The sequence below is a fragment of the Alnus glutinosa genome, chromosome 13, assembly GCF_958979055.1.
Source record: "Alnus glutinosa chromosome 13, dhAlnGlut1.1, whole genome shotgun sequence".
Taxonomy (NCBI): Eukaryota; Viridiplantae; Streptophyta; class Magnoliopsida; order Fagales; family Betulaceae; genus Alnus; species Alnus glutinosa.
In genome coordinates this window covers 1,565,657-1,577,984 of record NC_084898.1, presented here as the reverse complement: position 1 = coordinate 1,577,984, position 12,328 = coordinate 1,565,657, and the positions used below count along the sequence as shown (strand labels likewise).

The 12,328-nt window shown below is 36.0% G+C and overlaps 1 protein-coding gene across 1 annotated transcript; it reads left to right on the top strand.

The window, feature by feature from the left end:
- The first annotated feature begins 7,399 nt into the window (after nucleotides 1-7,399).
- LOC133854534 (GDSL esterase/lipase At4g10955-like) lies at nucleotides 7,400-9,315 on the top strand. Its single transcript, XM_062290770.1, has 2 exons — nucleotides 7,400-7,470; nucleotides 8,325-9,315. The coding sequence occupies exons 1-2, from the start codon at nucleotides 7,400-7,402 to the stop codon at nucleotides 9,313-9,315; spliced, it is 1,062 nt and encodes a 353-aa protein (XP_062146754.1).
- Nucleotides 9,316-12,328: the final 3,013 nt, after the last annotated feature.

The following is a 12,328-nucleotide window of genomic DNA, read 5'->3' as shown; positions in this document are numbered from 1 at the left end:
GAGAGCGTGGTGAAAGTTGTTGTGGGGCTTTTGTTTTTAGCTTTGTGTGTAAATACGCGAAAGGGTTGAGAAGAAAATGCACGTCACTATTGCGATCCATGTTCATAAGACTTTCAACCAAGCCTCTAACTGTACAGTTAATAATTTTTCGTGAAGACTTCTTATTGAAAATGAAAGCAATAAAGCAAGAGTTTAAGAATTGAAGGAGCAAAATAATACTCTGTCATTATATCTCAGAAACAGAAACAGAGTATAACAGATTTTGGAGATTTCTGGGTTACAATAGCAAATATTTCTGGGTTACAATGGCAAAAGAGGGGAAAAAAAAAAAAAACTTGTAAAACGACACGTGATGCGCACAGTACGTGTTGACCGTCCAAAATAACGCCTCTGACTGACGGAAGGGGGGAAAATGTGTAACTTTGATAGTTAGATGCTCTATTTTGGTCGAGTTGGTAGTTCATAGAGGATTTCTGCAAAAGTTGGTAGTTCATGAAAAATTTCAGAGGGATCAAACCACATATACTGCAAGTTGTCATCATCTACATTAAAGAATGTCAGATTTTCGCCAAGCATGTCAAAACCTGCAGGATCTGCCTCCAAGGGGTTTGAAAGATCATTAGATTCAAGGTATAATCCATCGCCCAATGGATGATAATCAGTGACCCTTGTGACTATGGGCTTCAACCAATGTAAGCCTCCTCCGTGGTCTATCTCTTCTTTACCTGGTTTACGACTCTTCTTCCTTTCCTGGTAGACGATACTAAGAATTCTTGGATGCTCAACCTGATTCCTTAGCTTATTTAGCCAAACAGAATCTGACTCTATTTGCTGATATATTTTCTGCTCGTCCACAACTGGGTAATTGGGTCAGTTGGATTGACCTGAACCGACTCGTTTACTCAAATTGCCGACCCTAGAAAATATTCCTTTGTCCTCTAAAATTAATGTGGCTCTTAAAATCACTATTGAATTTTTGATATATGACTATTGGATTTTGATCCAATAGTGATTTTAAGAGTCACATCGATTTTGAGAGGACAAAAAAAAAGATAAGGGAATGATGTGTAACATTACTCTTTTTAAAGTGCGTCCAAAAACTTCCACGTGTGGTTATCTCTTTGAAAAAAGACACATACGGACGCAAAATTTCCATTTTACCCCTGCCTTTTCACAACTTGAAAGACGGTGTACAAGCCAATTTTTGCAAGGAAATTGTTTTTCATGGCAGGGGTAAAATGGAAAGAAACACCAGAAATATCCTGCCCAAAGCCTACGCCTGCCAAAAGCCTGGAAGAGGGGACACGAACAAAATAATATCTTATGATTCTTATCTGTTACGATCGATCGGTGCATCAAAATTTTTAAGCTGAACAACATCATCCCCCGCTTCAACGCCTATAAATAGCGCCGCGATAAACAATGGGGAAATTCGTGATCAGCAACATAGCGAGTGGCCAGAGACCTTTTGGAGAAAATCAACAGATATTTCAGAGGAATTGGTTCTTAAAAAACTCAAGGATCCAAAACTTAAAACCACATGCAATTCTCTGAAAAGTGTATAATATACTGCACAGATAAAGAAAATTGACGCTAGAAAACAAACAAATTAACAAGTCCCTTGTAGAAAAGTTGATCTGCAAGAATTAATCATTTGTGGGTTTGAGGGGACTGAACTAATGCTCTGTTTGGTTGATGGGAAAATTTTGGTAGGATACAATTGAACTTTTCATTCTTTGGTTTATGTCTTATGAAACTTCTTGATATGAAAAGAACAAGTTTACTGCCATAATCTTTACAACTGATTAAGTAACATTTGTCTAAAAAACATTGACAAGTAACATATGCTGGTTTGTCCTAAATGTTTTTTATTGGACAAGGATTGTTCTATAGATTTTGTTTGCATAAAGAATTTTAAGGGTAGTAAAACTATCTATATTAATTTGTTTGTTGTGAGAGGAATATTGCTTATTTGTATATTATTGGATGTAATAGGAGGGATTTGCCTTGATTCTTTGTATATTTTTCCATGAGCTTGAAGTTGTGTGTTTGTGTTTGTTTTATTACTTGTACTAAAAGATAGTTACATTAGTGGGTCTTAGTAAGATACAACTTTTTTGCGGCAGTGAAATGTTGAGTGCTCCGGTGAGACGAATTGATGAAATTCTTGCTTTGCCCCACTTGGTGGATGATTTTAAGGGTCAGGAGGTTCCTCCTTTTGATCATGATTCTTGGCTTTACAACGGAGAGGACGAGTTAAACTCATTTTCCACCACGAATCGGTATATCTCAATTATCAAATTAAACTCATTTTTCTCACCCCTATTCAAAGTCCATGCAAGACTAATCGTTCTCAGAGACGACGGCAAATCGGCAATCCACTGACGCAACCTTGCCTTTTTTCAAGTCTCTCTCACAACTTTTACAAGTGGAATTATTGGTGCTAGAAAAAGTCCTCCATCCATTTAGCAGTCAGTAAAGCATATATTCAACCATTTTCATCACGCCAACAGCATCTGAAACTGCTGCTGTTGGCATGATGAAAATGGATTTTTTATATATATAGTACGTATTTTTTTTTAACCCAATTTAAAGATAGGTAAACCAGCATAATTAATGCTCATATTCAATGGTAGATCTGACCCGTTCTCATATGTTAGATTATTTTCTGTTATATTAACACCGTAAATATATTTGCTGGAGTTTTCGTTTTTTGTGGTTAATTCTATAAATCATACCCTCGTTCGTATTCACTGTCCAAATTCCCTGGGAATGGACAAGAAATTTCAGGGGATCAAGATCCTCGTCTGCAGCCAAAAACTACCACCAAACCAGCATGGCTTGCATTGAATGTCACGACTGTTAATCATTTCTGTGATTTTGGATTAGGCATAATTTGAGTTTTTTTTTTCTAATCATTTATATAATTAACATGGACTAAGTACAAGTTTGATGTGGGATTCAATTCAACACATTATGTATGTTGTTTTAATTTTTTCCTCTTTGAATTAGATAGATTAATATGGAAGAGGATTATAATAAGTTGGGCTGTAGGTGTGTTTTCGCCCACCAAACCAAAAAAAGTTTGTTGTATCGACATTAATAAATTTTGACTATTTTGGTTAAGATGATTAACTTGGTGAAGTGGGTTAAATGTCGGTTGTTTAATTTGGTTAGTCGCGGGTTAAAATCGATGATTAAGGCTTTAACTTGCTCGCAAGTATATAATCAAATATAAAATCTAAGTGAAGAATCTGGCACGATACCTAGCTAAGGTTGTACCTTGTAAGTGGAAATAATTTTACCAAGTAACATATCTAAATTTAAGAATTTGTGAGGAAAAGTTCTCTCCTCTTCTTCTCATCATATTTTTCACTAATATTTTAGGCTCTATTTAGTAAAATTTTTGTTTTCTATTCTAAAAAAAAAAAAAATTAACAAATAATCCAAAACACAACAATTCTAAAAACACACTATCAATTTTCACCTTTATATCATATTAAAACATTTTTTGAAATAAATGACAAAAAATATTTTTCAAAACATATTAACAAACAAAGCCTTTGAATTAGTTCATCTTAGTTCAATATAAAAGGGCAATTTTGGAAAGCACTCTGTTTAATATTTTATTGAAATCAGGATCTTTTGAAAATTTTAAAATATTTTATTATGTAAAATTCTTTAACTCTTTATCATTCTGCATGTCACTCTTTTCCAATTTAAAAAATAATAAATACTAATATAATAAAATTCTAACTATTTAATTTAGAAATAATTAATATTTAAAAAATTATATGCAGAATAATATATATAAATGATTCTAATAGAAACTTTAAAAAGGATTTGATACCGTATTAAGCCCAACCATAAATGGCCTAATAATTTGCATAGTCTCTCTTTCTAGAGAGAGAAGCTCCCGACTTTCTAGAGAGAGAGAGGCGTCTTTGGCTGTTTGTGGTGGGGGAGGGGGGCTTAACGCCTCCCTCCTCCTTTGGCTTTTGAGTGTTGTATAGTCTCCCACCCTTTAGGGGTGTGGAAGTTTTGTCTCCTCGGTGTTGTTCCGGTGGAGTTTTTTTGTTTTGTCTAGTTTTTAGGTCGTGGTGGCAAGAGAGTTCTCTGTGGAGGATGTCGGAGGGGCGTGGTTGATCTCGGTGTGTTCGACGGCGGAGTTTCAGTGGCCTTGCGTTTCTCATGGTCGGATTTTGGTGGCTAGATCTACGTTTCTCCGTCGTCTTCTGGTGAACACGCGCCTTCTTGCCTTCTTCGCCGTCAGTCTCTGGTGCTTCTACCGCTCTTCACAGCCGTGGGGTTCCTCGGTGGTCGGTGCGTGGGCTTCACGCGCCAGTGCTTTCTTTCTGATTTGGGCGCGCGTGGGGGCTTCAATCCGTGTGCTTTTCGGCGTGTATGGTGGGGCTAGTGGTGATCGGAGGTTTTTCGGTGTTTAGGCCGGGGTTGAGGGGATGCTCTGGCGTCGGCGCGTGTAACTGATGGTGGCTCTCCCGGAAGACAGATTCCTCTTTGAGCTCTCCTGTGTTTTAATCTAGTTGTGGTTTTCTCTGACAGTTTGCATTGTGCGTGTACTAATTCAGTCATTGGCTTTGCCTAGTATGTGTGACCGACTCCCTAATCAAGTAAAGGTGTATGTCAACGCAGAGACACCATGCTGTTGGCTGGATTTTATTAGTTGCTACTGTTTGTATTTTTTGAGTCTTTGACTCAAGTTGTATGTTCACCTTCAGGGTGGCTGATTGGCTGATTGCTGTATTGGTCGCATGTTGGAATGCTGTTTGTATTAATGAAAGTTCAACTTTCCCTTAAAAAAAAAAAAGAAAAAAAGAAAAAAGAAAGCCCAACCATGACGTAAATAGTTCCAGATTCCGACAATTCCCATCATCCAATCCACGCAGGATATAGACATGTGATATGTGTTTTTTTTTTTTTATCCGTTTTTAAGGTTTTTTTTTTTTTTTGCGGCGGTTTACTGTTTGGAATTTGAAAATATCCGGGAATCTTTGACTTTCCTTTTATGGGGGTTGGGATTTTAAAAAACCCCGGGAATCTTTGGCTTCGGTTTCAAGTTTTGACCTACCGGCCTGCCCTGAAGCTCTTTATCAGCTTATCTTGTAAGTCTGACTAAAAAATCCTCCATTTCCATCTTGCATCAAAGCTCTTTAAAATTTCTGCAAAATAGTTATTGTCAGAAATCTCTCTAAATTTGAAGCCCCTTTTCCTTTCGCCATTCACTGTTTTATCATTTTTTTATTTTTTTTTTCTCTTCTCCTGCTTCTTCACTTTCCTCCTTCGCTTCTCACTCTCTTTATTTTTTCTTTTTCTCTCACTCTCTTATGGGTCATAAGTTTTATCGCTGATTTGCACTTCCGTTGGTTGAGCAATCTCTCACTCTCTCTAGTGGGTTCGTCAGGCACGGCCGGAGGCGCAAGCAAGTCTACAGAAGGAGCTCCATAGCTTGCGATCACCGAGTTCCTTACCTTAAACGATCGATCAAGGGGCTTACCTTTCTCAAAGCGAAGGGCATCCTAGTATCAGCGGGTATTACTGCCTTAGCCTGTCCGAACATCTGAGTTTGTTTTGTTTGCTTCCTTTTTTTTTTTTACCCCAGACTTTTCAATTTGTTGTGAAATGCTGGGTGCTTTTGATGCCAGCTCTTGATGTAATTTGTCTTTGATCATTGTGATTTGGGTTTTGTTTGGTTGGTAGGAAAATTGGGAAGGGTGAAAATAAAATTCCGGGAAATTTATGTGGTCGCTCTACTGTTCACGCTACTGTTTCGTGTGTGCGGGTTTTTCTGCAAGTCCTCTGTTTTCTGCATACTTGGAGTTTTGCTGCGTAATGGATCTAGGGTTTTATGTGCCTCTGGGTGTGTGATGAGAATCGGTTTTGAGCTGGGTTAACTAATTATGGGCTTTGTGTTTGATGTTGGTAATATTGTCAAATTGCTGGATAATTATTCGTTTGTCCCCCAATTTTTCGTGATTTGGGGTTTGTTTTGCCGGTTGAATATAATTGACATTTTCTTAGCTAAGTTTCAGCTGCAAATTTGTGTATAATCTGCATTACCCAATTCATTTGTTGGGGAATTGTATCTCTCAACTCTCAAGGCCGTGTTTATTTTGAAATTGAAAAAAATATTGACGGTTGCTTGAGTTGTTAGATTTATTTGTGAATACTTTTTTCTGGATAAAGTTTATTTTATTCGTTTGGAGCAACTTTTCATGGTAGTTAAAGTTGTTAAAGTCGTTGCTCTCAAAATCAATACAAAATAGTATCTGTTTAAAATAGAGAAATATTTGGAGACCTTTTTAAAAGTGATAGATAAAATCAAAAAAGTAGATTCTTGAGCTAAAATTTAGAGAAAACTTAAAAAGCTCACTAGGGTTGCTCTTAGTGATCTTTGAAGCCATGGCTATGCCGTGCATATGATTGTGAGCGCCTAATGGCTCCATCCAGTACCAAAATTTTATTCCTTTGTTTTGTTTCTTGTTTCAATGAATATGTGGGTTTTCTTGTCTCAATACCTATATTTGTTTTATTTTTTCTCTTTTCTTCGATTCTTTTAGCTTTTGATATGTTAGTCTCTAGGAGCATTGGTTATTACAATGTCAGTTCGATTTATCAGTCTTTGACGATGTTCAGAATGTAAAGCTCAGATGTACCCTGAGGTGACTATCTGTATGTTGGGAATAAGGTTTAAAGTGTTTGCAAAGTCGATTTTCCTGTTTCAGTTTAATATCTAGAATCTACAAGTTGGCTAAGCTCCAATTATTTGAAAATATTATTTTCTAAGAGAGTGGTTTTAAATACTTCTTATTTTCTATAGATTGCCTACTCACGGCCATCTTTTGTATAGAAAGGAATATAGGAACTTTTGTTGGCAGTCCTTAGTAATTTCGATGGAAAAACCATGTGTGTATTGTTTGGAAAAGGTGGTGTTTTTTTTTTGGGTGGGGGGTTGGGGTGGGTGGTTTCCAATCACGCTCTATTGGTTTGGCATGATTCACACATCAATGTAGAGTTTACTGTATAAATAACAGACGAAAAATCCTTGAAATTTATGACGTTTGAGGAAGTTAATGTGTTTGATTTAGATAACCATACCTTGGAAATACTTTGTTCTAGAGAGCTTGAAAACTGTCTTTTGTGCTATTGAACATTTTTTAAGTAAATTGTTTTTGAGATGGCTTGTCAAAGCAAATTGAGTTTCCGAAAGGGCTTACATTGTTTTAAGATTAATGCTTGCAATGAAATTGTTTTGCCAATTTAGTTCTTGAATCTAGCTGGTATCCACAATGCAAATTTAGGATGACCCTCAACACTTTCTGCCCTTGTGCATTGCAGAACAGTTTTTGAGGATATCAAGAGGAAGAGGGAAAAGGAATTTATGGTGTTAATGGCCTCCGAGACGGAAGACTTTAGCTTTTCAGAACCATTTCACCTAACTTCTATTGATTGGTGAGACCTTTAACCCCTTCCTATATATATATATATATATATATATATATATTATATTTGAAGAAGAAGAAAAAGAAAAAGAAGAAGAAGAAGAAGAAAAAAAGAATAGATAATAAATAAAAGTCCCTTGTTTCAAAATTTACTTATCTTTTTGGTCTATGGCCACTAAGGTTCTTTGAAACATGATATGTAGGGTGTGCTTGTGATTGATCAATGGTATATTTTGAACTCTTGCAAATGGACTGAGATTGGTCCTTGATAATTAAACAATATTAAAATGGCTTTTTTTTAGCTGTTTCATTCTATTGCAAAACAATATGACACAGAGAGTGATTTGCGAGTATAATCATATTGGATTAAAATTATAATTTATGGGCTAATTTTTCTTTTTCTTTTTTGTCCCTAAGGAGTAACTCAATTTGCTGGGGACCATGCCTTATGAAGCAAAGGTCACTAGTTTGAATCTCCCATTCCTCTTCTTTTTGGGAACAAAAAAATTACTTATAAACAAAAAAAAAAAAAAAAAAAAAAATTTTTTTTTTCTTTTTCTGATGCAACTTACAGGTTGGAACCATGAGTCATAGGCTTCATCCCCTTCCCCAGTAAGAGTCGCATGCATGTGTTCTAATTACACCCAGTATTATATTTTTAACACATGTAGAGCTGGTATCCATTTTTTTTTTTAATTTAATTATATTATTTGTAAGGAACTTTCCTTCTTGGCCATTATCCTGCATATGCTTGTTGACATTGACATTATCCTGCGCGCATATGTAGAGCTGCATATCCTTTTCCCACTTTCTGTATTTACAAGATGCTGAGGGAAAATTAAGGATGTTGTGTGCTATATGCAGGGGCAATGAAAACCATCGAAGGTCTGTTGCTGCCAGTTTGGTTCAGGGTGTCTACATTCTTGAACAGGACCGCCAAGCAATCCGTCAAGGCCGTCTCCATGCCCTTGATCCTCGTTGGTGGGAGTTTTTCCATTTTGAGCTGTTTCATCATCTTGTAGATGATGCTGATTCTTCCATCTTTTGTGCCATTTATAAATTCAATCTTCCAGCGTTTCACCTTAACCACTCACTACATGGAAGTCCACGATACGTGATTGCTTTCCGAGGCACCTTAATAAAGCTAGGCACTTTCTTTCGGGATCTCAAGTTGGATCTGGCCATCATTCGGAATATTCTTCACCGGACATCTCGTTTTCAGATTGCTGTGCAATTTGTCCAGAGCTTTGTTACTGAAGTTGGCCATTCAAATGTCTGGTTAGCTGGCCATTCCCTTGGGTCAGCAATTGCAATGCTTGCTGGAAAAACTATGGCCAAGACCGGCATCTTTCTTGAACCTTTTCTTTTCAATCCGCCATTCAGTTCTGTCCCGATTGAGATAATTATTAAGGATAAAAGACTGAAACGCGTGATACGAATTGCAAAAAGTCTGATCACAACAGGACTCACTGTTGCTAGGAAGACTAAACACCATAGGAAAACGGAGGAGGATCAATTTGTTGCTTTGTCTCCATGGGTCCCTCGTCTATTTGTGAACCCCCGTGATGTCATCTGTTCAGAATATATTGGGTATTTTGAACACAGGAAAAAGATGGAAGAGATTGGTGCAGGAGGTATTGGGAGATTAGCAACCCAGAACTCGATTAAAGTTCTGGGGAGGAATGCATTCCGAAAGGGGAAGGAGTACTCAGAACCACTACACCACATTCCTTCTGCAAGTCTGACCATTAATCTATCTCCTTCCCAGAATTTTAAACAAGCACATAGACTGAAGCAGTGGTGGAGTCCTGATCTAAAGTTGCAATCCAAGCTCTACAAATATAGAGAGCTGTGATTTTTACTGTCACGTCACCTTAATTATATAATAGTATTATAGCAGTTCACTTAAATAGCATCTCTCTATTGTTATTATACACCCTTAGGATTTTGTGATGATAAATTATTTTGGTCTTCCTTGTAATTAATGATGGAAGCAGATTTGATCAGCTTGGTATCCTGCATAATGCTCATATTCAATGGTACAACTGACCCGTTCTCATATGTTAGATTATTTTCTGTTACAGTTACACGGTAAATATATTTGCTGGTGTTTTTTTGGTGGTTCTATAAATCATCTCCTCTTATTCACTGTCGAAATTCATTGGGAATGGACAAGAAATTTCAGGGGATGAGGATCCTTGTCTGCCACCAAAAACTACCACCAAACCAGCATGGCTTGCATTGAATATCACGACTGTTAGTCATTTCTATGTGATTTTCGATTAGACATTAATGTTGTGTTTGAGTATTAAATTTTTGAAATCATATCTGAATTTTAATTCTATTTATAAATTTCGGGAAAAAAAATGTGTTTGGGTGTTGAATTTTTAGATTAAAAAATATTATTTTTTAATGGTAAGAAATGATTGAAAATTTGAAAAGTTGTGTATAAAGATTGGTATTGTGAAAAGTTGTGTGGAATAATAATTTATTATATATTGATTGTTTAATTAAAAAATAAATAAATAATTTTAAAAAAAAAATTAATTTAAAAAAAATGAATATAAGGGGGTGGCCCGACCACCTTAGAGGTGACCGGCTGCCACCCCATGACAGGAAAAATAAAATGAAATTGAAGCATTTTGGCTAAAAAAAAATTAAAATTGAAGCTTTTTAGATTTAAAAATTAAATTAAATTTATGTTGCTTTTTGAAATCTAAGATGATACGATTTTTTTTGGAAAATTAATTGTAAATTATTTTGCTTTTTTAAATCTAGGAGAAATACGATTTTTGCATTTAATTTTAATTAATTGCATTTTTCAATCTAAGAAAAATACCGTGAAATTGGGGAGTTATAGGGTGTGATTACTCGGAAGGTGTATGCAAGAAATGGACAGTTCAGATGACAAATAGTATACAGTATATTAATCCAAAGGCTATTAATATACAGCTTTTATCCCAAGACTTTCAATCATCCACGCATACGAGGATGGTGTGACCGAATTACACTGAAGACAGACCATGGCATTAAAGCCTGTACGCGCCTTTTGGGGGTGGGTCCAAGGTAAAGAGAAAAAGCTATTGTTTTTGAGATGGCATTTATGGCATTGAAATTTGAGTTGAATATTTGAAAAGCAATGGAATTCGTGTTTTTATTCGGGTTTATTGCGGGTATCCGGGTTTTTCAAAAAAATCTGAAAAGAATTCTAATTTTTTCGGTATCCAAACACACCGTTAGAGTTTTTTTTTAGTAATAATTTATATAATTAACATAGACTAAGTACAAGTTTGATGTGGGATTCAACACAGTATGTACGTTTTAATTTTTCCTCTTTGAATTAGTCAGATTCCTGTCGAAGAGGATTACAATGAGTAGGGCCGAGTATCTGTTAAATTAGTGATTGTAGGTGTACTTTTCACTTACCGAATCGAAAAAGTTGGTCGGATCGACAGGAGTGAATTTTGACTATTTTGGTTAAGTTGATTAACTTGGTGAAGTCGGTTAAATTGATTAGCCATGGGCTTTTTATATTAGGTCAAGCCTTTTTTGATGTGCCAAAATGATTTTTTTTTTTTTGCTAAACAAGTGTTTATTGGACATGTTTTGGGGCTAAACAAGAAATGCAAAAAATTACTGTGTGAGTGAGTGTCAAAGTTGGTTAAGTTGGTTCGGTTAACGACGAAATAAAATTTTTACCGCCTACTCAACTGAACTGGCATTAGAATAGTTTTTTTGTTCCGACTACTGACTACCAAAAGTTGGTAGGTGGTTGGTGGCAGCTCGATGGCAATCGATAGGGGTGGGCGTCGGTTCAGTAGACGGTTAATTCGATCGGTAAACCGACTTTTGTCGGAATGTAATCGGTAAATTTATTTCGGTTAAATCGGTTAATAGACGGTCAGTTAAATCGGTTAACATTCGGCTAACATGAGTAATGAAACAACGTTGTTTTGATTTTTTTAAAGGAAAAGGAAAAAAAAAAAAAAAAAAAAAAGAAGAAGAAGAAGAAGAAAGATCAAACGTTTCGTTCTTACTAAAATGACGTCGTTTCGTTTGATGTCAGTTTGGTAAATTGGTCGAATTAAAAGGCGTTTTGGTTCGGTTCAGTCGCCGAACCGGCTTTCAGAACAAAATTTTATACCGACTACCGAACCAAAATTAGTCGGTAGGCGGTTGATGGCGGTTCGGTAGGCGGTAAGCAGATAATTTGCCCACCCCTAACAATCGGTAGGCGGCAATTAGATATTCTTTCCACCTTTAATAGTAAGATGTTTTAAAATTGGCTGTTTGCTTTTCTATTAGAGATGTTTTAAAAATGTCTAAATCAAGTAGATAGATATGATAGACCAAATATACTCTCGGCTAATCCATATAAGGAGTGTGAATTTAGGCGCTTATGATTTGGGTTGCGATGGTAAGGCCAAGTTGTGAGTTTCTAACCAGACCATGAAAGCTAACGCGAGAAAGCAAAATAGAGAACAAATAATAAGATTCGATTAGGAGAGGAAATCTAGATAACTTGACCAAATGTGATAACATAGTGGTTGCATATATAACGTTGGGATTGTGGCACAAAGAATAACCGCTCTATGATTTCATATGAATTGCCCTATGATTTCAAGTAGAGAATTTGGTTAAGGCTATACCTTGTCCACAAGTGTATAATCCAATATAAAATCTAAGTGAAAAATCTGTCACGACACCTAGCTGAGGTTTTACCTTGTAATTGGAAATAATTTCACCAAGTAACATATCTAAATTTAAGAATGTGTGGAAAAGTTCTCCCCTCTTCTCATCATATTTTTCACTAATATTTTAGGCTATATTTGGTAAAAATTTTGTTTTCCATTCTACCAAAAAAAAAA